At 41.8% G+C, this 24,819-nt stretch overlaps 1 protein-coding gene across 1 annotated transcript in view; it reads right to left on the bottom strand.

The window, feature by feature from the left end:
• LOC124286309 (solute carrier organic anion transporter family member 4A1-like) overlaps positions 1-17,088 on the bottom strand; it is a 32,604-nt gene extending 15,516 nt beyond the window's left edge. Inside the window, exon 1 of the mRNA XM_046722668.1 lies at positions 16,874-17,088. Coding sequence (XP_046578624.1) covers positions 16,874-17,041 — 168 coding nt within the window. The 5' untranslated portion in view covers positions 17,042-17,088. The remainder of the gene's footprint in view (positions 1-16,873) is intronic.
• Positions 17,089-24,819: the final 7,731 nt, after the last annotated feature.

Below are 24,819 nucleotides of genomic sequence, written 5' to 3' on the forward strand. Positions count from 1 at the left end.
CTCCTTAGGGGCCTATATTACATTTCACCTTAAAGTCTCCTTCTCAAGCAATGGAGGTATATATCTACAGTCCGTTTCAAGGTTCGTGGCTGTAGCCCACAAAAAGTGATCTACATGCCTGTATAAGATGACAAATCCTATCTGAAAACATGACCCACCTTTCTCTGTAACCATAGTTTGGGTGTGGATCCTGCCCTTCACCATGTATTTAAACTACCAACAACACTAATATATAACAACGTATCATGATACGTTGACATTTACCAGAGACCGACTGAACAATGTTATCAGGTCCTGACAAAGAGTTGCTGTGTCCAAATGCTGTTAAATTGATTCGAAAATGAGCTTAAAATACCCAGAAATACATAAATGAAACAGGACAAACAGATTTGAATATTCAACTGATATGCCATATACTTCCATGACAAATATTCACATAACACTGCTACAGGTCCGTGCCTCAACACAGCTTGTGTTCATCTACATACAGATAAGACCAACTTGTTTATATGAGGGCAATAACCTGCTGTCAACACAAGCCTCCGCCTGTATGTTTTTTCATGTCTGATATCGAAAAGCGTTCTGTTCCTGAACGGCATTTATATAGACGTGTTTATGTACACGCAGTGACTCATAAGCGGAGCCAGGTCAAAACTTCCCTTTTATCACACGGATATAAAAGTTTCTCTGCTACAGTAACTTGTTTGTTTGGGTGAATACTTAGGTGGTATCTGTTGTTGGTGACCCTGGGAGTATTGGCAAACTGTGGAGGAATATCTTAGCGCGTGTGTGCGTGTTGCGTGTGTGTCAGGGTCGGTGCACGTGAGTGAGTGAACGTGTGTGTGTATGGATGAAGTATGGACGGATGAGGATGGTATGGATGGATAGAAGGATGGATGGATGGAGGATGGATAGAGGATGGATGATATCGAAGGATGGATGATATCGAAGGATGGATGATATCGATGGATGGATGGATGATATCGATGGATGGAGGATGGATGGAGGATATCGAAGGATGGATGATATCGATGGATGGAGGATGGATGGATGATATCGATGGATGGATGGATGGATGGATGGATGATATCGATGGATGGATGGATATCAATGGAGGATGGATGGATGGATGATATGGATGGATGGAGGATGGATCGATGGATGGATGATATCGATGGATGGATGTATGGGTGCGTGTATATTAACACTACGATACCGATGTGTCGCTCTAAGTTATGCTGTGATCGACACCTAACCATGATTATCAAATATAAATATGCTGCGTGAAAATCTGCATAATTTGTGATGTATTTACGACAAGGCTGTACTCCCACACAAGAGTCACTAAACGGTATCACGCTGCCACAAACCGGTTTATATAGACCTTACGTCTCTTGTTTGTAAACACACGGGCATAATGGAAGCCATTAAGAGCACTTTAGATATTGTTTTGCATAATTCATATGGACTTGCTAATACAACAGGGACAGCGGGTAGTATGACAGTGTACTCTTACACATCAGAATGATCGTACAAATAGCTATCAGAAGGTTTTAGTTGTCCACACGTTCAGTACAAAGGATAAATGCACAAATGGAAATACTATTTCAAAATGAAAATTATCCATTTTAGACTCATGCTTATCCGAATGTGAAGAAATATTCCACAGAATTAAGTACTTGAGAAACAAACTATAATCTGCTGTATGGAATCTGTAAAATGTGGTGTCACGTGTTGATGGCTGGCGTCAGAGCTGCTTGGTTAAGCGACAGGAACTCGACAATGGTTATACAACATTGTATGAAGCCACTGACAAACGGTCCGATGCACAGCAATGGACGCCAACAATGTATATCAACACAGCGTCCGACCAATTTCGAATATAACCTGTTTGCGACAGGTGACTAGGTGTGGTTTTCATATGTCGATATTACCCACCGACAAATCGGGCTCTGCACGTAATTCAGAACCCCCGAAGACCTGATTTCACCAGAATATGGTTTGTCAGGACGAGATGGTTTTCCCGATGGGTTGATATTGCAATTATAGTATGACCAGAAATTATTGAGAATTTTAGGAATACGTTTAATTTGATTTCTAGTATAAACAACCTTGACCAGCTACCAAGTGCTTGGTTTCATTCAAGAGAGACAACTCCGTTAATCCTTTTTTATTAGTTTGTGAAGAGTTATCCCCCTTTGTTTACTTGCTAGCAGACGACATTTTCAGTGATCTCAGTATGGATGACTTAGGGAAGTGAAAGTTGATTTTAGAGTATTATAACAAGGGCATCAGATCAGATAAAGTGATTTCAAGTAGAACAGGCATCCCTTTGTCCACTGTTTATCGTGTTTATATAATGCAATGGATATGGCATTGAGCACCAGGGAGGCGCAGGTAGGCCCAGAAAATTGACTGTCGGTGACAGGAGGGGGCTTGGTATTCTTGTTTCTAGAAACAAACGAAGGAGTTTAGAGAACTTAAGGCTGGATATGATTGATAGAGGAACTGTGGCTGTCTGTAAGGACACAATTAGAACTGAGCTGCATGCAATGGGTTGGCAGAAAAGTCAAGGAATTCCATCACCGATCATGAAACCTGATCAAAAGGAGCGAAGGTTGAACTGGTGCTTACAGCATAGACATTTTAACTGGGACAATGTGATTTTCTCAGATGAAAGTTCTGTGTGGCTGTTTCCTAATACACTGAAATTCTGGACCAAACAAACTGAAAAACCTTTGTATCAGCGCCCAAAGTACAGTCCGAAATTTAACGTGTTGGGTGGCATATCTGCGTTAGGGGCAACGCCCCTCTGTGTTTTTGAAGGGAATATGAACAGTGAGCGGTACACAGATATTCTCGAGGGACATTTACTTCCATCTGCTCACGTGTTCTATGGAAATGTTTGGATTTTCCAGCAGGACAACGATCCAACACATCGTTCAAAGCATTCACAGGCCTGGTTTCCGACCCAAAATATGACATTATCAGATTGGCCAAGCTATACCCCTGACTTAAATCCAATAGAAAATGTTTGGGGACTTATGAAGGAAAGTGTCAATAAGAAAAATCTGACAAATATTGCTGAAATAAAAGAAGAGGTGGTCCGATATTGGGACAGCATGGACCACGACTTTCTAACTTCTTTGATCAGTAGTATGCCCCGCCGCATTGAAGCCTGCATTGCTGCCCATGGTGACTTGACAAAATACTAACTGTTAACCTGTTTTTGAATCTGGAGTTATGTTCTGCTAATATTTACATTTAATACGTGGGTAATGAGTGAAAAAAATATATAAATTACAATCTTTAAATTCTCAATAATTTCTGGTTGTACTGTGTATACAATACAAGCCATTGAACCAGAAACAAACTCATGCCTGTATTCTGGGATTGATCCATAGCCACGATCAATGTTACCTGGCTACGGTCATACTAATAGTATAATTCAGGACCAATTCCTTCAGCCCCTCCCTCGCATAGACCCCTAACGCTCATATATCGCCTGACTTAAAGACTGTCGTGATCAATATTCACTCAGCTACCTGAGTGGTTATAGCTCTGCCACAATAAATGAAACCCGAGGAAAGCTTATCTCGGGGGAATCTTGCTGACAGAAGGACGGTTAATCCCCGCAGGGAAACATATCCTTGGACAAGGACAGGTGCACGATAGACAACGTTTCTCCATGGTTTAATCACTGTATACACCAACTTATATGATAATACGTCATGAACCGAATGGTTCCATTTGCGTTTTATACAACACATTCTCATCATTTTGAATAAATATTTAACCAAACTAGGTTACCAGGCCAATGATTTTCAGAGGAAAGAAGATTCTGTGAAAGACGAACGGAATACGTATTGAACCTATGAGTGGCAGCTCAACTTTACTACACATCAGATTAAACTTTGATGCATGAATAAGCTGACACGATGCCAAATAGGGTTTAACGTAGCGGTCGGGATTACTGCGTTACAGTATGACGAGGAAGCAGGTGCGCGGCAGCGTGTACGTGTCCGGACTAGTGCCTGTCTTATAGTGCTTTACCACTGAGGTAACTCGGCACAGTTTAACTGAAATACCCATCTTCCATACTCTTCCGACTCCTAACTGACAGGCCTTCTTGGATCTCCTTACAGCCGAGCACAGGCAGTGTTGTAGCATGTACCTTACAGGTTGGAACCGCACGAATAAATAACATAGTCAGATAAGACAAAACAGTCTCGATGTTCCACCGAAACAAATTCCTGTAGGCTGGCAAGGCAAACAAACCTTGAAAATTATATGAATGGGTCACTGAAAAAGAGGGATGACACCAGGTGTTCGCCCAAACGGTAAACATTCGCTTCTCATCAGATTTGCGTAAAAAGGTTAGTAACAGGTTACTCCCCAGATATTTTGATAACGTTACAAAATAGCGGAATTAAGCTACAATTACTTGAATTTTGTGCCTATGGTACCTAAAAACATACTTCCAATCTCCAAAACATGTGTTTTGCGCAAACGTAAACATTCACGATTCATAAGTTTAAATTTTGAGTTTTCGCCAAAAATTTCGTTTCTTCGCCCTTATCCAATATTCATGACAACTGCGTGTTTAATTTTGTCAAATCCTTTGTCAGAAACTGGCCACAGTGCTGAGAGTTCCCGGACTTTTGGGTGTCCAGAATTACATTGTGACGTCTTTTAGTGCTTGCTTGCCGCCTGAAGCCAGGAAGCAGTGCTCCCGCCTTTCCACGGCGCCATGTAAACAAACCGGGCAACCAAGGGGTGGGGCAGAAATCAACTCATAGGACACCACATTTACCTATTTGGTTTTGAAAACACCCGACATGTAACTGTAGAATGGCGGCAGTATACACTGGCATGGATGCCAGTATGTACGGGATCAATATTTGTTGAAACCATGGACTCCTGTGACCAGTGATAGGGATGTATGTGAGAGATGGCGATACCATCTGGTAGTGGCACTGTTTAATAATAGATAATTATTCTAAGAATTATACCAGCCCTATCATGGCGGCGGATATTGATGTGATTTAACGGTTGACGAGTTGCGCCGAGCTAGAGGAAAAGACCCGAGCCTTCGATAAGGATCGGATAGTCACACGGTGCATGGAATAGTGCTGTTATTTGCGTTAAACAACTTTCTCGCTCTTAATGAGTGGATGAGTGAGTTTAGTTTTACACCGCTTTTAGCAATATTCCAGTAATATCACGACAGGAGGCATCAGAAATGGGCTTCACACATTGTACCAATGTGGGGAATCGAACCCGGGTCTGTGGCGTGACGAGCGAACGCTTTAATTACTACGTATACGAAGAGTACTTAATGATTTGATGGTATTGTCCTCTTGAATACCAACGTTGCATAGCAGCACACTTACGTCTCTGTAGAGTTCATCTGATCATTACCGAAACTGAAATATACACAAAGAACTTAATGAGGCAATACCTTTATTTTTTTTTAGGTTTTCAACACATACATAAAACTTCTCGTTGTGACGATGGAAAAACATGAGTTATTCTGACCCGTTTGATCCTTTGACTCATAAAAAACGACACAATGATTGGAATTCATGTTGATTTTATGATGATAATTGCTTATTTTAAAATAAAACTGATTTTCATACAAAACCATGCCTGTACAAGTATGGCCGTGGAATGTCTAATTTTGAATTTATTGGTGAATGTGAACATTCAATATGTCATTTTGCGTGTCTTACACGATTCAAGAACAATGCCGAGTGTAACCTCCATGTGGCTATAGGACAGCCAGCACTCTCCTCCTCATACCCCCTGTCAGCCTCCTGATCCTCCGATGGGACAGTCTACGCCATTCCTCGTGTAAAGCACCTTCCAATTGGGCCAGGTTCTGTACAGGAGGATCCCTTTGTTGCACACGACGACCAATCATGTCCCAGATATGCTCCAAAGGACTAAGATCGGGGCTCATTCAATCGTGAGATATGTCAGGAGATGCTTAACTAAGTTCTTTGTGTATATCTATTGACAATCTATAATTTGTTATGCATATTTCAGATTTGCATATACAGAAAATAAAAGCCTACATTGTCATATTATACTGGAGCTAAAAATAAGCAACCACACTACTACAGCAAGTTTAAGTTATCTTTATATTAAGCGATCTTTACAAAGATCGATATTTATCATCCAAAACTGTGTTCTACAGGAGATATCGCTTGTGTGAGATATACAATATCTCCTAGGAGATATCGTTTTGACAGTAGATTTTGTACAATGCCCTGACAATGCTATGACGTCATAAACTTAATGACATCACAATGCTATGACATCACTGCACTGCAAGTTTAATGGTAGTATAGTGTTCAGAGAGGTACATTTTTCATTGAAAACTAATGAAGAATGATTTTTGATGATAAATAGAATCTCACCCCCGTGTCCACTGATATCAATTATATCAAAACTCGTTGATAAAGGTAGAATATCCTCGGCAAGCCTCGGATATTTGTAACTTTATCAACTCGAGTTGATATAATAATAATAATAATAATACACAAGATTTGAATAGCGCCTTATTTGCTTATTTAAAAAACACTCTAAAGCGCTTAACATATAAAATACTGTATGGTGATATACAGGTGGTATACAAGTGATGCTAAAAGATGAAACATCTAACACATGGTAAAAACACATACAAGGAGTAACATTGTACGCAGTGATAAAACCAGTGATACATTATGTTGAATAAGCAGCTTTAAAAAGACGAGTTTTAAGAGCTTTCTTAAAAATGTCCAGTGAGGATGAATTTCGTAGGCTCATTGGTAGACTGTTCCAAAGATTAGCTGAAATGCTGTCATAAAAACATCTGTGGCCATACGTTACTGTACGCGTCTTTGGTTGACAGAGTCGGGATTCATATTCTGATCTGAGTGACCTGGCTGGATGATATGGCACAACAAGTTCCTGAAGATAGTATGGGGCCAAACCGTGGATACATTTATAAACATACATCAAGATCTTATACTGGCATCTCTGTCTGACTGGAAGCCAGTGTAGCTTCTCTCTCACGGCCAGTTTTGGTAATGAGTCTAGCCGCACAGTTCTGCACCTTCTGTAGACGACTGGTGAGAGTTTCAGGTAGTCCACAGAGAAGACCATTTCCATAATCCAGTCTAGATGTTACTAAAGCATGTACTAGAGTCTTACAACAGTCTTCTGTGATGTATCTGCGTATGGCTGAAATACTTCTGATCTGGAAGTAGTATGACTTGGCGATGGCATTGACTTGTCTCTCCATTGTCAGTTTGTGGTCGAAGTGAACACCAAGGTTCTTCACAGAAACAGCTGATTTAACAGAGCTGTCTCCAACTTGTACTTGCATATCACTGGTGTCAACTTTAGGGTTCTTGGGACTGAAAATAATAAATTCAGTTTTTTCCTGATTGACTTTAAGCATATTGTTGCTTGTCCCGTCGATGACATCTGACACACAGGCTTCCAATGCTTTTGAAGTGGGCGTCCAAGAAATCCCAGGTTGAACAACTCTGTACATCTGCTGATCATCCGCATAAACCATATAGGAGAGATCATGTTGTTGGCAGATGTTGCCCATCGGCTTTGAATACAGACAGTACAAAACAGGCCCCAAAACGGAGCCCTGTGGTACCCCGAAATGAATATCCGCACACTCAGACACTGTAAATCTTATTGCCACACTCTGTGTTCTGTTTAACATATAGGACTGAACCCATGATAGGGCTTCTCCGGTCACACCATAGCTGTACTGTAGTCTTTGTAATAGTATGTCGTGATCTATGAGATCGAATGCAGCTGACTGATCGATCAACACCATTGCATAATTGTCACATTGCATAATTGATATCAGTAGACACTTGGGTGAGATTCTCTATTTACATGACATTCATATTTTGGGGGTATACCACAGTAACAGCAGCACAGAATGGATATATCATTACCCAGTGACCATGTTAAAATGTTGGAGTTTCATTTAACTAAACTGGTTTACTTCTGCTGGATCTGTAAAAATTCTTTTACCTTGTTCTGAATGGTATTAATAGGTGCCCCCTCTGTTTCTAAAGTCCCGAGGAGAATATATGACTGTGATTCATGTATACGTATTACTGTGATTCACGTGTATGTATATAATCTCGACACTGTATGTATGAAGTTGTAAATTTGTGAGCGAGCTGCAGACATCGATTCAACTGGTTGATGTCACTTGAGAATTTATGTTAACATGTGTACTGAACGTCCGCGTATGATATATAAGAGGCAGTTCCGCGTTGTAACACTTTGTAAGAATTTAACAAAGGGTCTTGTCCTGTATTGGCCGAGACCTATACAACAAACACACACCAACAGACATATTAGTGACAACTTCCTTCTTCTACCCTGTGCGCATTATGGTCGATGTCAAATACAAATAGTATCAACTTTAGTCTCAATTTTTAAGCCGAAATAGGTGCGGGTACACCAACTGATAAATTGTCATAATGAGGGTACCCTGAAGATCCGGGCTCAGAACTGGCTTTCAGCAACCCATGCTTGTCATAAGGTCATAAGAACTATACAAATGTAAGTAGCGACACTACCATACAGGTTTACCAGTGTTTACCACATTGTTCACGCTGTAATCAGCAATAGCTAATACGTGCCGGACAATCAGTGGCTGATAGTATGAACACTGAAAACGTGGCCGGCGTACACTGAGTGAGTGAGTTTAGTTTTGTACCGTTTTAAAGCAATATTCCAGCAATATCACCGGGGAAGAGAGAGAGAGAGAGAGGGAAGAGAGAGAGAGAGAGAGAGAGAGAGAGAGAGAGAGAGAGAGAGAGAGAGAGAGAGAATCACCTTCAGTCATTGTACATGTGGATAATCAAATCGCGAACGAGCGGACGCTTTAACCATTAGGTTAACCTGTAGCCACCAACCCGTAGCCATAGAGAGGCAAATAGAAACTTTGATTGAACTCCATTGTGAACATGTCTGGGGTTCAAATCCAGGATCAGCAGATCCTGGCCTCGATGAAGGACGTGCGTCTCCACAGAAACCTTGAACTACTTGGCTACCTGTCCATATATATTAACCAAAACGATTTCTTCAGCCATCCATTACAGTGCACTGGGAATATAGCACCGGCGGGCGCAGTGTCCTTTCCACTCCGAAAAACTGGGGTAGTGTCACCTTGTTTTGCTGAAGGCACGGTTCAATTTACCGTACAGACAGGCTGTAAAAACTGTGATACGGCAGTAAGGCAGTGATAGGTGAAGTGGTGCAAGTCTACAGTTGAAAAGCGGACGTCGTTAGATTCAACACATGAAACCAGAGAAACAGTATCACATGCTCGCCTCGGGTTCTTTCCGCACATGAAAAACATAGATCGAACCAGTTTTGTGGTAGACAAGAGGCTGAATGAGCTGTGCGTGTGTTCAGTGTAAGCAGTATCTCATCAACCCGTACATATCTGGGTTAGAATCGATCTTCAGGAACCCATGCTTGTCGTAAGAGGCGACTAACAGGATCGGGTGGTCAGGCTCGCTGACTTGGTTGACACATGTTATCGGTTCCCAATTGCATAGATCAATGCTCATGTTGTCAGTCACTGGATTGTCTGGTCCAGACTCAATCATCTACAGACCGCCGCCATATTGCTAGAATATTGCTGAGTGAGGCGTTGAAGCACAAGCAAACTAAACAAAACCCCAACAGTATCTCATCAACACGGGGTTTATAGGCTGCCGACATAAAGTAGCCGTATGGATAAGGGAAGGGAGACCTCTGCAAGGTAACATCTACACTGCCACTACTTAATCTCAGGTATATTGTTGTTATAAAGGCGGAATATAACTCACAATCGCGCCACGATCCCACACCTCTACCCACAAGGTATTACGATCTTAGCATGAGTCGATATACTAGTCGATGGTGATCATGAGGTTACAAGCCTCTTATTCTGTCTAAATAAAGGCGTCCCTAAGCAAACATTGTGACAATATTGTAATCCATATTTTCATCAGGTCAAGAGGAAACCACATCAGTGAAATCTGTAAACCTGTAAAAATCGTTACAGTATGCATTTAAAAGACGCCAAAGAATATCCGATTTTTAAAAATGAAAATTAGCTAATCTGTTTTTGTTCCAAAAAGTGCAGGCAACCCCTTCCATACTTCAAAGTAAGGACAGAAATGCCGCTTCAAAGTAAGTACAGGAACATTGCTTCAAAGTAAGTACAGGAACACCGCTTCAGAGTATGTACAGGGGCAACGATTCAAAATAAGTACGGAACACCGCTTCAACGTGAGTACAGGAGCACCCATTCAAATTAAGTACAGGAACACCGCATAAAATTAAGTACAGGAACACCCATTCAAATTAAGTACAGGAACACCGCTTCAAAGTGAGTACAGGAGCACCGCATCAAAGTAAGTACAGGAACACCGCTTCAGAGTATAAAAATGAAAATTAGCTAATCTGTTTTTGTTCCAAAAAGTGCAGGCAACCCCTTCCATACTTCAAAGTAAGGACAGAAATGCCGCTTCAAAGTAAGTACAGGAACATTGCTTCAAAGTAAGTACAGGAACACCGCTTCAGAGTATGTACAGGGGCAACGATTCAAAATAAGTATGGAACACCGCTTCAACGTGAGTACAGGAGCACCCATTCAAATTAAGTACAGGAACACCGCTTCAAAGTAAGTACAGGAACACCGCTTCAAAGTAAGTACAGGAACACCGCTTCAAAGTGAGTACAGGAACACCGCTTCAGAGTATGTACAGGGGAAACGATTCAAAATAAGTACAGGAACACCGCTTCAAAGTATGGGAACACCGCTTCAAAGTAAGTACAGGAACACCGCTTCAAAGTGAGTACAGGAACACCGCTTCAGAGTATGTACAGGGGCAACGATTCAAAATAAGTACAGGAACACCGCTTCAACGTGAGTACAGGAGCACCCATTCAAATTAAGTACAGGAACACCGCTTCAAAGTGAGTGCAGGAGCACCGCATCAAAGTAAGTACAGGAACACCACTTCAGAGTATGTACAGGGGCAACGATTCAATATAAGTACAGGAACACCGCTTCAACGTGAGTACAGGAGCACCCATTCAAAGTAAGTACAGGAACACCGCTTCAAAGTAAGTACAGGAACACCGCTTCAGAGTATGTACAGGGGCAACGATTCAAAATGAGTACAGGAGCACCGCATCAAAGTATGTACAGGAGCACCCATTCAAATTAAGTACAGGAACACCGCTTCAAAGTAAGTATGGGAACACCGCTTCAAAGTAAGTACAGGAACACCACTTCAGAGTAAGTACAGGAACACCGCTTCAAAGTAAGTACAGGAACACCGCTTCAAAGTAAGTACAGGAACACCGCTTCAACGTGAGTACAGGAGCACCCATTCAAATTAAGTCGGGAACACCGCTTCAAAGTGAGTACAGGAGCACCGCATCAAAGTGAGAACAGGAACTTTGCTACGAAGTAAGTACGGGAACACCGCATTAAAGTAAGTACATGTACAGGAACATTGCTTCAAAGTAAGTACAGGAGCATTGCTTCAAAGTAAGTACATGTACAGGAGCATTGCTTCAAAGTAAGTACATGTACAGGAACATTGCTTCAAAGTAAGTACAGGAGCATTGCTTCAAAGTAAGTACAGGAGCATTGCTTCAAAGTAAGTACAGGAGCATTGCTTCAAAGTAAGTACATGTACAGGAGCATTGCTTCAAAGTAAGTACAAGAACACCGCAATAAAGTAAGTACAGGAATACCATTTCCCTAATTCGTGTATGTAATGCAGTAAAAGTCCACTTGAGTCATCTGACCTTGAGCAACATACCCAAAGGCCTTGTATAGGATATGTGTACAGGTATATTCAGCCATAATATGTTTTCTGTATACATATCGTGTTTGCGAGTCACCGGAGTTTAAACCCTGAAGAAAACCCTCGAGGGCTATAAGTTCCCGCGGATGACCTTCCCAAACACACAGGATCTATTCCCTAATATAGAAATGTAAACTGACATATTTCACACATGTCCTCGAAATGAACTATTCCCCTCAAGCTCCAGTTCTTGCTTTAGACCGGGATGAATGTTTTCGTGTACAGTAATCGTTTAATGTTGTATTACCTGTTGAGTTAACACAGTGGTGTAATCGCTTAAGCATACCAGTTGCCTTTTGGAGCAAACATTTATAGTCTATGGTGGTGTAGGGGGTGGGGGAGTTTTCGTTCAACCAAGCTTCAGTTGTTTCAGTAGTGAAAACAAAATAAATTGATGGCTCAGAAAAAGACGTCGGTGAGACAACCCCCACACCCTCTCTACCCCACCCCGGTAAACATTCAAATCAATGCTTACTTCACATCCTAACCAGCCCGACACATTAAACATTCAGATAAATACTTTCACCCATCCCTACGAACCCTGTAGACATTCAAAGCAATGCCTTCACACCACCCCTACACACCCCTCTACACATTCAAAGCAGTGCCTTCACCCCACCCCTGCACACCCGGTAGACATTCAAAGCAATGTCTTCACCTCACCCCTACACACCCCTGTAGACATTCAAAGCAGTGCCTTCACGCCACCCCTACACACCCCTGTAGACAATCAAAGCAGTACCTTCACTCCACCCCTGCACATCCGGTAGACATTCAAAGCAGTGCCTTCACCCCACCCCTGTACACCCTGTAGACAATCAAAGCAATGCCTTCACTCCACCCCTACACACCCGGTAGACAATCAAAGCAGTGCCTTCACCCCACCCCTACACACCCGGTAGACAATCAAAGCAATGCCTTCACCCCCACCCCTACACATCCCTGTAGACAATCGAAGCAATGCCTTCACCCCACCCCTGCACACCCTGTAGAAATTCAAAGCTATGTCTTCATCCAACCCCTTAACACCCTGTAGACATTCAAAGGAACGCCTTCACCCCACCCCTGCACACACTGTAGACATTCAAACCAAAGTCGTCATCCCCATCCCAACACATCACTGTAGACAATCAAAGCAGTGCCTTCACCCCACCCATGAACACCCTGTAGAAATTCAAAGCTATGTCTTCATCCAACCCCTAAACACCCTGAAGACATTCAAAGCAGTGCCTTCACCCCACCCCTGCACACCCTGTAGAAATTCAAAGCTATGTCTTCATCCAACCCCTAAACACCCTGTAGACATTCAAAGGAACACCTTCACCCCACCCCTACACACCCCTGTAGACAATCAAAGCAGTTCCTTCACCCCACCTCTGCACACCCGGTAGACATTCAAAGCTATGTCTTCACCTCACCCCTACACACCCATGTAGACAATCAAAGCAGTGCCTTCACCCCACCCCTACACACTGTAGACAATCAAAGCAGTGCCTTCACCCCACCCCTACACACCCGGTAGATATTCAAAGCAATGCCTTCACCCCCACCCCTACACATCCCTGTAGACAATCGAAGCAATGCCGTCACCCCACCCCTACACACCCCTGTTCATCCCACTCCTACACACCCTGTAGACATTCAAAGCACTGCCTTTACAACACCCCTACACACCCCTGTAGACAATCAAAGCAGTGCCTTTAACCCCACCCCTGCACACCCGGTAGACATTCAAAGCAGTGCCTTCACGCCACCCCTACACACCCCTGTAGACAATCAAAGCAGTGTCTTCACTCCACCCCTGCACATCCGGTAGACATTCAAAGCAGTGCCTTCACCCCACCCCTGCACACACTGTAGACATTCAAACCAAAGTCGTCATCCCCATCCCTACACATCACTGTAGACAATCAAAGCAGTGCCTTCACCCCTCCCATGAACACCCTGTAGAAATTCAAAGCTATGTCTTCATACAACCCCTAAACACCCTGAAGACATTCAAAGCAGTGTCTTCACCCCACCCCTACACAAATTGTAGAAATTCAAAGCTATGTCTTCATCCAACCCCTGCACACCCTGTAGACATTCAAAGGAACGCCTTCACCCCACCCCTACACACACTGTAGACAATCAAAGCAGTGCCTTCACCCCACCCCTCCACACCCTGTAGAAATTCAAAGCTATGTCTTCATCCAACCCCTAAACACCTTGTAGACATTCAAAGGAACGCCTTCACCCCACCCCTACACACCCCTGTAGACACTCAAAGCAGTGCCTTCACCCCACCCCTGCACACCCGGTAGACATTCAAAGCTATGTCTTCACCTCACCCCTACACACCCATGTAGACAATCAAAGCAGTGCCTCCAGCCCACCCCTGCACACCCTGTAGACATTCAAAGCAATGCCTTCACACCACCCCTGCACACCCTGTAGACAATCGAAGCAGTGCCCTCATCCCACCCCTACACACCCCTGTAGACAATCAAAGCAGTGCCTTCACCCCACCCCTACACACCCTGTAGACATTCAAAGCAATGCCTTCACCCCACCCCTACACCCCCCTGTAGACAATCAAAGCAATGCCTTCACCCCACCCCTGCACACGCGGTAGACATTCAAAACAATGTCTTCACCTCACCCCTACACACCCCTGTAGACAATCAAAGCAGTGCCTTCACCCCACCCCTACACACCCGGTAGACATTCAAAGCAGTGCCTTCACTCCACCCCTACACACCCCTATAGACAATCAAAGCAGTGTCTTCACTCCACCCCTACACACCCCTGTAGACAATCAAAGCAGTGCCTTCACCCCACCCCTGCACACCCGGTAGACATTCAAAGCAGTGCCTTCACCCCACCCCTGTACACCCTGTAGACAATCAAAGCAATGCCTTCACTCCACCCCTACACACCCCCGTAGACAATCAAAGCAGTGCCTTCACCCCACCCCTGCACACCCGGTAGGCATTTAAATCAGTGCCTTCACCCCACCCCTGCACACCCCTGTAAACATTTAAAGCAATGTCTTCACCTCACCCCTACACACACCTGTAGACAATCAAAGCAGAGTCTTCACTCCACCCCTACACACCCCTGTAGACAATCAAAGCAGTGCCTTCACCCCCATCCCTACACACCCTGTAGACATTCAAAGGAATGCCTTCACCCCCATCCCTACACACCCTGTAGACATTCAAAGCAATGCCTTCACCCCCACCCTACACATTCTGTAGACAATCAAAGCAGGGCCTTCTCCCCACCCCTGCACACCCTGTAGACATTCAAAGCAATGTCTTCACCCCACCCCTACATACCCTGTAGACAATCAAAGCAATGCCTTCACCCCACCCCTACACACTGTAGACAATCAATGCAGTGCCTTCACCCCACCCCTACACACCCGGTAGACATTCAAAGCAATGCCTTCACCCCACCCCTACACACCCCTGTTCATCCCACCCCTACACACCCGGTAGACATTTAAAGCAATGCCTTCACCCCACCCCTACACACCCCTGTAGACATTCAAAGCAATGTCTTCACCTCACCCCTGCACACCCGGTAGACATTCAAAGCAATGTCTTCACTCCACCCCTACACACCCTGTAGACAATCAAAGCAATGCCAACCCTGCACACCCTGCGGACGCTCTAACCACTACACCACGGAGGCGGTCGCGACTTTGTTAACTTCCCGAATGGTTAAATATAAAGTATGTATATCCTGTTTGTAACCACAGTGATTGATTGCAAGGGATGGTTAGATGTGTGTTGCCTGTCATCGATGACAGCAATCAATCGCAACTGCATCAATATCAATTACACTCATTTCTAACCCTCCCCTCAACCCACCCCTTTCTCCAAACATACATACAACTGTTGGACACACGAACTGGTTCTCGTGAGAAACTAGGGCGGACGGATAGCCCAGTGACTAAAGCGTTACCTCGTCACACCAACGACTTCGATTCCCTACAAAGGTACAACTCGTGAGAAATCACATTCATTCCTACTGACAGTGTCTTCAGACGATAAGAGTCAGATGTACCGGATGAATAGATGTTGCAGTTATTGGCTGAATTCGGTCTGATTATTGGCTGCATCACCTGTGTTTGACCCTTGGGCATCACATCAGCAATCCCGGCCTCTTAAACCTGTTTGTTACCTTTGTCAAAGCAGTAGCTTCAAAGACGGGCTGCTGGTTATAAGCCCTGGGCCTGAAGGATGTAAGGGGTGTAATATCCTCGTCTTTAACAGTGAGGTAGATCTCCCTCGCCACATACACGTCTTGCACTGACATTAGTAACCTCTAAATCTAATTGTAAATGACATAATGTATCGTCTGTTATGTCTGATGTAATTACGTAAGTGTGGGCCACAACAACATGGTAGGGACTTGAGTGTACAATGTAGGAGATGACTTGACTATATCTACATTACGAAAGACCTACTGTGAATAAACCTAGGGGCAAAGTAACGTTCAAGTAACTATATTCTGTATCAATTACCGTAGTTTTATCTGAATGTTTTTCTAGGGTAAATCAAAACATTCCTTTATACCAATAAAAAAATCGTAGGCTATACCTAAAGTTTAATTTAACTTGTTCTAAATGTCTAAACATCAAATAATCGTGTCCTGTTTTTTGCGTAGGTTGTTTCACAAACAAATATTATACTTGAGTAAAATCCCTATTAGTTTTTAATAATTTAAGCAAATAACCAGAGAGTATCTCCGCTACACGACTGAATGAATTTACCGACTGAATGGCAGGTACGGCCATTGCTTTTACAGTACACGCGATCACGTGCGGATATTTTTATATAAGCGCATGTCTTACAATCAGTGTCATCTAGTTCACACAAATGTTCATCTTGAGGTGGAGGAGAGCAGACGACATCGGAGGTAAATGTACGTGTACACTTTAGCTACACCTGGACCAGTATGAAGAATGTAAACACGCCACTTACCTGAAGCCCGCCAACCCAACACAGGCAAAACAACACCCAGCCAGGTTTTCTAAATCTCTGGCAGAAGTCAGGCTTAAACGGTCCCCATTTACACGGTCCTCCATCGTCTTCACAATCTGTCTCTATGTCCGTATGTCCATCAGCGGGTATTTGTTTTGAGTCGGCCATCGCATAATCTTCAGCGTGTCGTCTGCCGCGCTGGTGATCGTCGTGCACCGAAGTAGGTCATTTGGACACGCCCGAGTGCGCCGGTGTAAGTGACAGTTGAAGGGTTAACATAATTGTTCTACTGGAAGTCGACAGCCACGGGCTTTAATTTGACATTAGGACATATAAGCCGGTGTATATAAATCGCACTGTACTGTATGTTGCATAACTCGCCACATAATGAATGAAAAATAGGCTTAAAAAATAAGTAGCATTGTATCTATGTCGTGACAGTGGGTGAACGCCAGTGAAAGATCTCGTCACAGGACGTGGTATTTCACAACAGCGTACCGGCAACTCGACCTATCCTATTGTCGAAGTGTCTTCACCGCGTACAAAGGCAACTGCCCATACGCGCTCCTGTAAAAAGGTCATCTAGTGCAATAACTGACAAACGAGCAGCTTATATCCTATGTGCTATATTCAAAGCAGTCTCGAAATGCTTTGAGATTACGTGTGAGGGAGTTGTATTTTTTTTCGTTGGTGTATGAGCATTCAAGCTTTATCACGACTTCTCTCAGACAACCGAGTATGGGCCCGACAAACCAGTGATTGATAACATGAGCAGCAAACAGTCACTGTTGCAGGGTGACTCCATTTTCCTCCAAGTCACGTGACCACTAGTCCACCTTTGTCGCCTTCTACGTAAAATGCCGGACAAAGAAAGTATACGCTTGAAATTTAGATTTGCCCAGAAATTTGTATCTCTGTCGTGACAGTGGGTGAACGCCAGTCCAACGCCAGAAAATAAAACTCTTATCAAACCTTTACTGGGCTGATAACCGCCAAACTGAAGGTCCAAAACGAAACTTGTGACCCGTATCGAATGCATGGCGGAACAGCCATTTTTTTCAAAACGTCTATGAGTGGCATTTGGAATTGATACGCATAAATAGAGGAAAGTCATGGACGTCAACTTTCTTGTTTTTCTTCTTCCATTTTTAAAAATATTTTAAACACCGTCAAACATGGGTGTGTACATTCTTCTACGCGACAGTACATGTGTATTAGTGCCGGGCGACCAAGTCTGTCTGTGAATTCCCACGAGGAGAGATTACCTGGTTGGATGTACGCAAATTACATGGGCGACTCTATGAGAAACTCTTAAGATTATACACATATATTGAATTAAACCCGAGTGTGCACTGACTCCCCATTAATATCCAAAGCTCAGGGGTGTGAGAAAAGAGCGTGTGAATGATAAATACGACCGTGCGTATAACAGTGAATGAGTGAGGTTTTTACGCCGCACTCAGCAATATTCCAGCTATATGGCGGCGGCCAATTAATAATCGAGTCTGGACCAGACAATCCAGTGATCAACATCATGAGCATCAATCTACGCAATTGGGATACGATGTCAACCAAGCCAGTGAGCCTGACCACCCTATCCCGTTAGTATCCTCTTACGACAAGCATGGGTTACTGAAGATCAATTCTAACCCGGCGTAAAACTAAACTCACTCACTCACTCAGTGTATGGGCCACGTGTGATGTAATTATGTAACACAAAATGTGAAACTATGCACCAGACAACCGAGTGATTGACACCATGAGCATCGATCTGGGCAATTGGGATATAATGACATGAATCAAAGTCAGTGAACCAGACCACCTGATCTGTCGTTACGGGTTTGCTTCTCGCCACAGGCCATTGTATCGTTGCTAAAATACTTCCAAATCAACAGATAGTACGAACGTCCGAAATGCAATACCCTATACACTATACAGTAATATTTAATAGTCAAACTGATCGGGAAATATTTGACCAACGACACAAGGGTATGTGGCCACGGAAAAAATGTCACCTCGCATCGCGCATGGGTGTTGTGTATTTTACGGACGCTTCTCTCGGTACACACACGTTGGAGTAATAATAAACGTTTGTCCCCACCATGCGACGATTGAAGAGTGTGCTGATGTCGAAAATAATCATCTTTAAATACATATAAACTGGGGAGCCCGAGGAAGTGTACACCACTTGTAAAAAGTCAAGGACGATGTTTCGACGACGCGGGTGATTGAAAAGCTTCGAACAACTGTATTTCAAAGCAGAAAGAATTTAAGTTTTCCCCTAAGCACTACGTTCAGTAGTCTAGGAGCTCAAGCAACCACATAAATCATTGTATAAACAACCGTCAAAAAATATAATAGATACCTGTCACTCAGTGACGCCTCTAAAATATCTGACAGTGTCACCGTACATGTTTTGTGTGTTCATATATATTGCTGCTCCAGAAGAAGGCTACCTACACTTGTTATGAATGACATTATTTCTTTATTAAATCCTATTTCGTTTCCTTATACCGAATCATTTTCCACTCTTCAGTTACAGTTTTAAATTCTTCAATTCCTTATTTTCCATATAACATTATCTTCCTGTCCATGCTCACCATGAACGTTACCTGTACCGGGAGAATGAATGATAATTATCTCGTCAGTAACCCATGCTTTTCAAAAGAGCAGTGAATAAAATATTTTGCCAAGTAACCTTGGCTTCATGGTCCCGCGAGCCGGATAGCGACTACATGTGAGAACGTTTCAGACAGATAGGAAGTGTGAGTGAGTGAGTTTAGTTTTACGACTAACTCAGCAATATTCCAGCGGGCGGCGGTCTGTAAATAGTCGAGTCTGGACCAGACAATCCAGTTGACACTGTGTTTATTTTCCGTAAGAGATCCACCGGCCCATTATACAGGTATATACAGCATGAGACATGAAGCAATGATGAAACGTCGTAAAATGACACGTTTTTGTTAATTTCAATTGAAAAAGCGTGAGCATTTCTTGAAAGCCAGAAATACATATTTAACTGAATTATTAATGAGAAGTAATGCCTGATGACATAAATTATACAAATTTATAAATAGTCGGAGAAGAATGATAATATTAGGAAGCAGGTTCCGAGGATTAGTATAAAAGTCACATTCCATGCAGAGGTAGAATGCAAAATGGACATAATCTTTAAAAATAACCTGATTACTATAGCAACGCACCTTTCTTTAAACCTTGAACAAACCCTGTTAATGCAGTCCGTATCTTGATTCATCCACACGTAACCGAACGTAGCTAAACAACAAATTCTTAACATTTAATGCCCAACACTTCCTCCCAGCTTCCGCTAAACCATATTGATAATTATAAGCCTTTCGTAGAATATCATTATCGTATTGAAACAACAACCTTACTCAATATTTAATAATCTTAACATACTGATGAGCACGGAAAGAATGTCAACCAAGCTCGCCTCTAGCTACCAAATTAGGTGTAAACATCTTTACAGAAATTATCATGAACCCTAGCAACGTCAGGCGATGAATGGAACCCCTAACCCTCTGTACCGTACCTAAGGATAGGCAGAATTTTAACATCGAAGATATCTAATAACATTGTGTATGGAAGGCTAAATCATTTTTACAGATTAGAGCGGACAATTCTAAGAACCCTCAAAGCATGTTCTGAGAGAACTTTCTGAGAAATGTACCATGAACCTGAACTAGAAAAATAATATTTTCAAAGCTTACCAGCCTCCTAAAATACCATCACTTTAGTTTTCTCTACATTAACCTTTAGTTGCCATTTATCACAATCGATCTACATAATTTATCTGGCCTCTTTTGTAGTCCTATACCCGTAGGTGGACGGAAAAATGTCATAGCAAAAAAAGTCACGGAATAAAAGTCATAGGAAAAATAACTATTATAAAACATCCTGTTCTCCAGTTTTTTTACTTTGTTCATACTGAATTTTATGTATTTCACTTTCCTCGTCAATATTAAAAACATCCTGTTCTCCAGTTATTCGCAAAAAGACTATTCTTCGTGCGATTGTAACTGTGTTTGGGCGTGATGTTCAGTCACATGGTTGTTTCTATTATTTTACGCAAATTACTTGGAAAAAGAACTAGTCACATCCAGCTCCAAAAGAAACTAAGTAATCTGTGTTTGGACAGAATGGCTGGCCGTAAGACTGTGACTCATACTCTTCACGGCATTGGCTGGAACATTCGGTTAAATAAACTATGCTAGGACAACTGACTGATGTAGTGCTTTTGCAGATGATAGTGTTATGATGATAGTGCATTTTATGATGTCATGTATTTTACTTGAATTATTACATTAATTTTATAAGCCAGGTTCAAATGTGGTAGTGCTGTTGATGATAGTATTGTTATGACTTGTTAAATAAATACATTATCAATACTGACCTTTTTTGAGTTTATGACTTTTTTCCCTATGATTTTTTTTCCTACAACCTACCCGTACTATCGACGACCGCCATGTCGTCTCAAATAGTAACATAAATATCTGCAGAACTCCCATCTCTATACAACTCTGATCATCCTCTCCCAAGAAGTTAGTGATATCATTTACATGTAGAGAAAAGAGAAAGAGCGACAACTGACAGCCCGGTCGAACACCGCACATACAATCAAAGAAAGAGGTGAAACCTTCATTTAGTGAGACACATGACTTTACGTTAAGATACCCATTTTGAATCACTCGAAAAATCCACCCTTAATATTACGCTGTCACAAAAGACCACCCCTAAAAACTGAATCAAATGCTGCCTAGGGGTGACTATTGAGGGGGACACAACTATTGCAAAAGCGAAAGTCTGTTGCAACATGCTATTGCGACCAACTAATGCAATACTATTGCAAGAGTTGTTTTTTTCTCCTTGAATTATCTCATTTGAAGTCATTTCCCAAATGAATGTATAGTTTATATGAAGGATGATATTGTAAAATGCTGTCACGAACCTGGAGAGTATATTCCAAACATTTTCTATCGGGTAAAAATGGACAACTCTCTCAGAATTTTAATCTGCGCAATCTAAATGAAAATGTTGATTCATCTAATTTTTAGATGGATACTTTTAAATCGGGTCTATATTTGGTCCCAAAAGACTGTTACTTTACTTCGGTTGATCTTAAGCATGCATATTATTCAGTTCCAATCTGTGACAGAAACAGGATATATCTTCGATTTTATTGGACTTGTATCAATTTACGTGCTTGTCCAATGGCCTAGCTTCTGTCCACGACTCTTTGTTAAGATTATGAAACCAGTATTTTCTTCATTGAGGAAGCAGGGTTTTACTAACACTGAATGGATTGAGTCACTACTTATGGGTAAAACTAATGATCTTACAGTTACATTGTAGAAACCTGATCTGTTTGATTGGCATTTTAGAAGTTGGTGGATAATAGCACCTTGCTTGACAACGGTATAAGAAGCTATACCGAAACGTCGCATCATAACAAACAAAGAAGTTGTTATCCATAAAGTATTATCCTTTTATTGTAAAAACCTGTCGGCGAAGACAGTAAAAACGACGAGAATATCACAGAAACAACAATTACAACTAGTATCTATCTCTATAATTTAATTTCAATCAGGACAATGCAACTGTAGGTTGATCACCATACTAGGGACCATGGGACTTGCATTGCGTTTGCTACCTGCATGGACCCTAACTGGATATTTTACAATACTTTAACCGCCCAACCCCAACCCCTCTTTGAGGATACAACCAATAACAATCTAAGCTACCAATAATTAAAATACATCTATCTAAAAATATTATGAATCAATTCATCAAGCAATTCAATTTCTTTTCTTTAAAAACTATTTAAATGAACATGTACATTATCAAAAAGATCCTTAATCGTTTTTACATTGAAATAGTTATTCCTTGAGATGGTAAAATCAACTCAGTCAAGTGAGGGTTGCATATTCATGTGAAAATCTGCTGGTGCCAATATGACATCGTCTCATGAAATCTGGACCGACAAACGAAGCAGATGTAACCGATAGTTGGTTTAGTTGCATGTAATTTATTGATACCTACTTGAGTGTCCCACTTCTTTTGCATTAGATCACGGATATACGATCTAATGATAGCTTTGTAATCAGAGTATGGGACCAGAAGTGGTGTCAGATTTGTTGAGTGCTGCCTTTGTTACGGACCTCATGTTACCAGAGATTCCAGCGTTTCCTGGGAGAAGTCCCATTCACTGTCTGGGCTGCGTGTGCCCTGAGCTGATGATGATGCCTTACCAGCCTGACTGCCAGGATCACCCGAACCCTCTCTGCTGCTTACTATTTTTAATCTGTAAAACATAATAATAGCGTATTTGAACCGCACATATATCCATGTCTAGGCATGCTCAAAGCATACATAATATTAAGGCAAAGAGCAACAGCTGAAAGGCTATCTTGAACATGTGTGTTTTTAGATTGGATCTAAAGGTTTGAAAGTCACAACAGTCATTGAGGCTCTGCGGGAGGCTGTTCCAGGCCATTGATCTTGCATGGTCAAATGACCTGTTTCCATACTGTATTGTCTTTACTTTTGGGACAACAAGCACGTTCTTATCCTGTGAGCAGACAGATCGGCAATACGTGTACACCGTTAGAAGACTGGGTATATAAGAATGTGCAGTTCCAGTGAGACAGCAGAAAACAAGACATAACAGTTTAAACCGAAACTCGACTGAGATTCAAGATTCAAGATTCAATATTCTATATTTCGGTATTATGGGCCAAATGCCCTAATGTACAATTACAATAACATTTAGTCACTGTCACTTAGACAGGAAAGAAAGATTAACAGGAATTATGCATGAGGCAACAGATTCAATGGTGTTTATATTATTTTTGTTGAGTGTCAAAATTGACAACAAAATATGCTTACTAGGTTGTACATGATATAGCCATGGTAGAAATTCCTCCCGAATATGAGTATATTTTGGGCAAGCAAAGAATACATGGCACTCAGCTTCAATTTCAAGTAAATCACAATTTTTTCATACTATATCCACATTATTTCCATCACATAATTTTAATCTACGATATCCATTAATCTTTAAATCATGTAATGAAATTCTGAATTTACATAAACGTCTTCTTAAAGATTTATCACTTATGTTTAACAGGTAGTACTTGAGTAACAAATATACCATGTTTACATGACCTAAATACATCTGTACTAATTTCATTAATAAAAAGCATAAACAGAAGCAGACTTAAGATGCATCCTTGTCTGACTCACGATGATGTCCTAAAACTCTCCGTTCTCATACCGTCAGTCTTCAAACAAGCTTTCACAGATGAATATAAACTGGCAGGAATATTATACATTTTACCGTAGCAACCATTCTTTAACAAAATATAAATTAGTTTTTTTCCTTTTAAGAAAATCAAACTCTTTCTGGAAATCTATAAAGGCGCAGAAGAATCTTCCTTTAGCGCGAGATAGGTTCTTTGTTACTATAGCCTGTAGAGTAAATATCTATCAGTGTACACGCTGAATGAACATCGAGGATCCCTCCAAGATACGTTTTTAATAGAGAGTAATACCCGAACGTAGATGTCATATTGTATTTACAACATGAGTGACTGAAAAATGATATTTCCCTTGCGAGTGAATGTGTTAATTTCTTTATTATCCCCCTACTCTTCAGAAGGCTTTAATTACAAATAACAGACTGTTTTACCGGCAGTTCCAATGTTGAAGACGATCTAAATATAGCCTTTAAGCGTATGAATACAAATACGGCAAGATCAAGGTCGCTACGCACTGACATGAACTGTTGTAGGACTACAAATCTAGTGCCAAATTGAAACAGTCAAATCCTGACAAATACGTGACAAACTCTTGAAAATGTGACTCTGCCATTCAAGAAGTTTCCAAATCATCCATCAAGTTCCAGATCTCGAGCGTGCGGCCACCCA

The sequence above is a fragment of the Haliotis rubra genome, unplaced genomic scaffold (genome assembly GCF_003918875.1).
Source record: "Haliotis rubra isolate DU_JTF1 unplaced genomic scaffold, ASM391887v1 Scf38, whole genome shotgun sequence".
In the NCBI taxonomy this organism is placed as follows: domain Eukaryota; kingdom Metazoa; phylum Mollusca; class Gastropoda; order Lepetellida; family Haliotidae; genus Haliotis; species Haliotis rubra.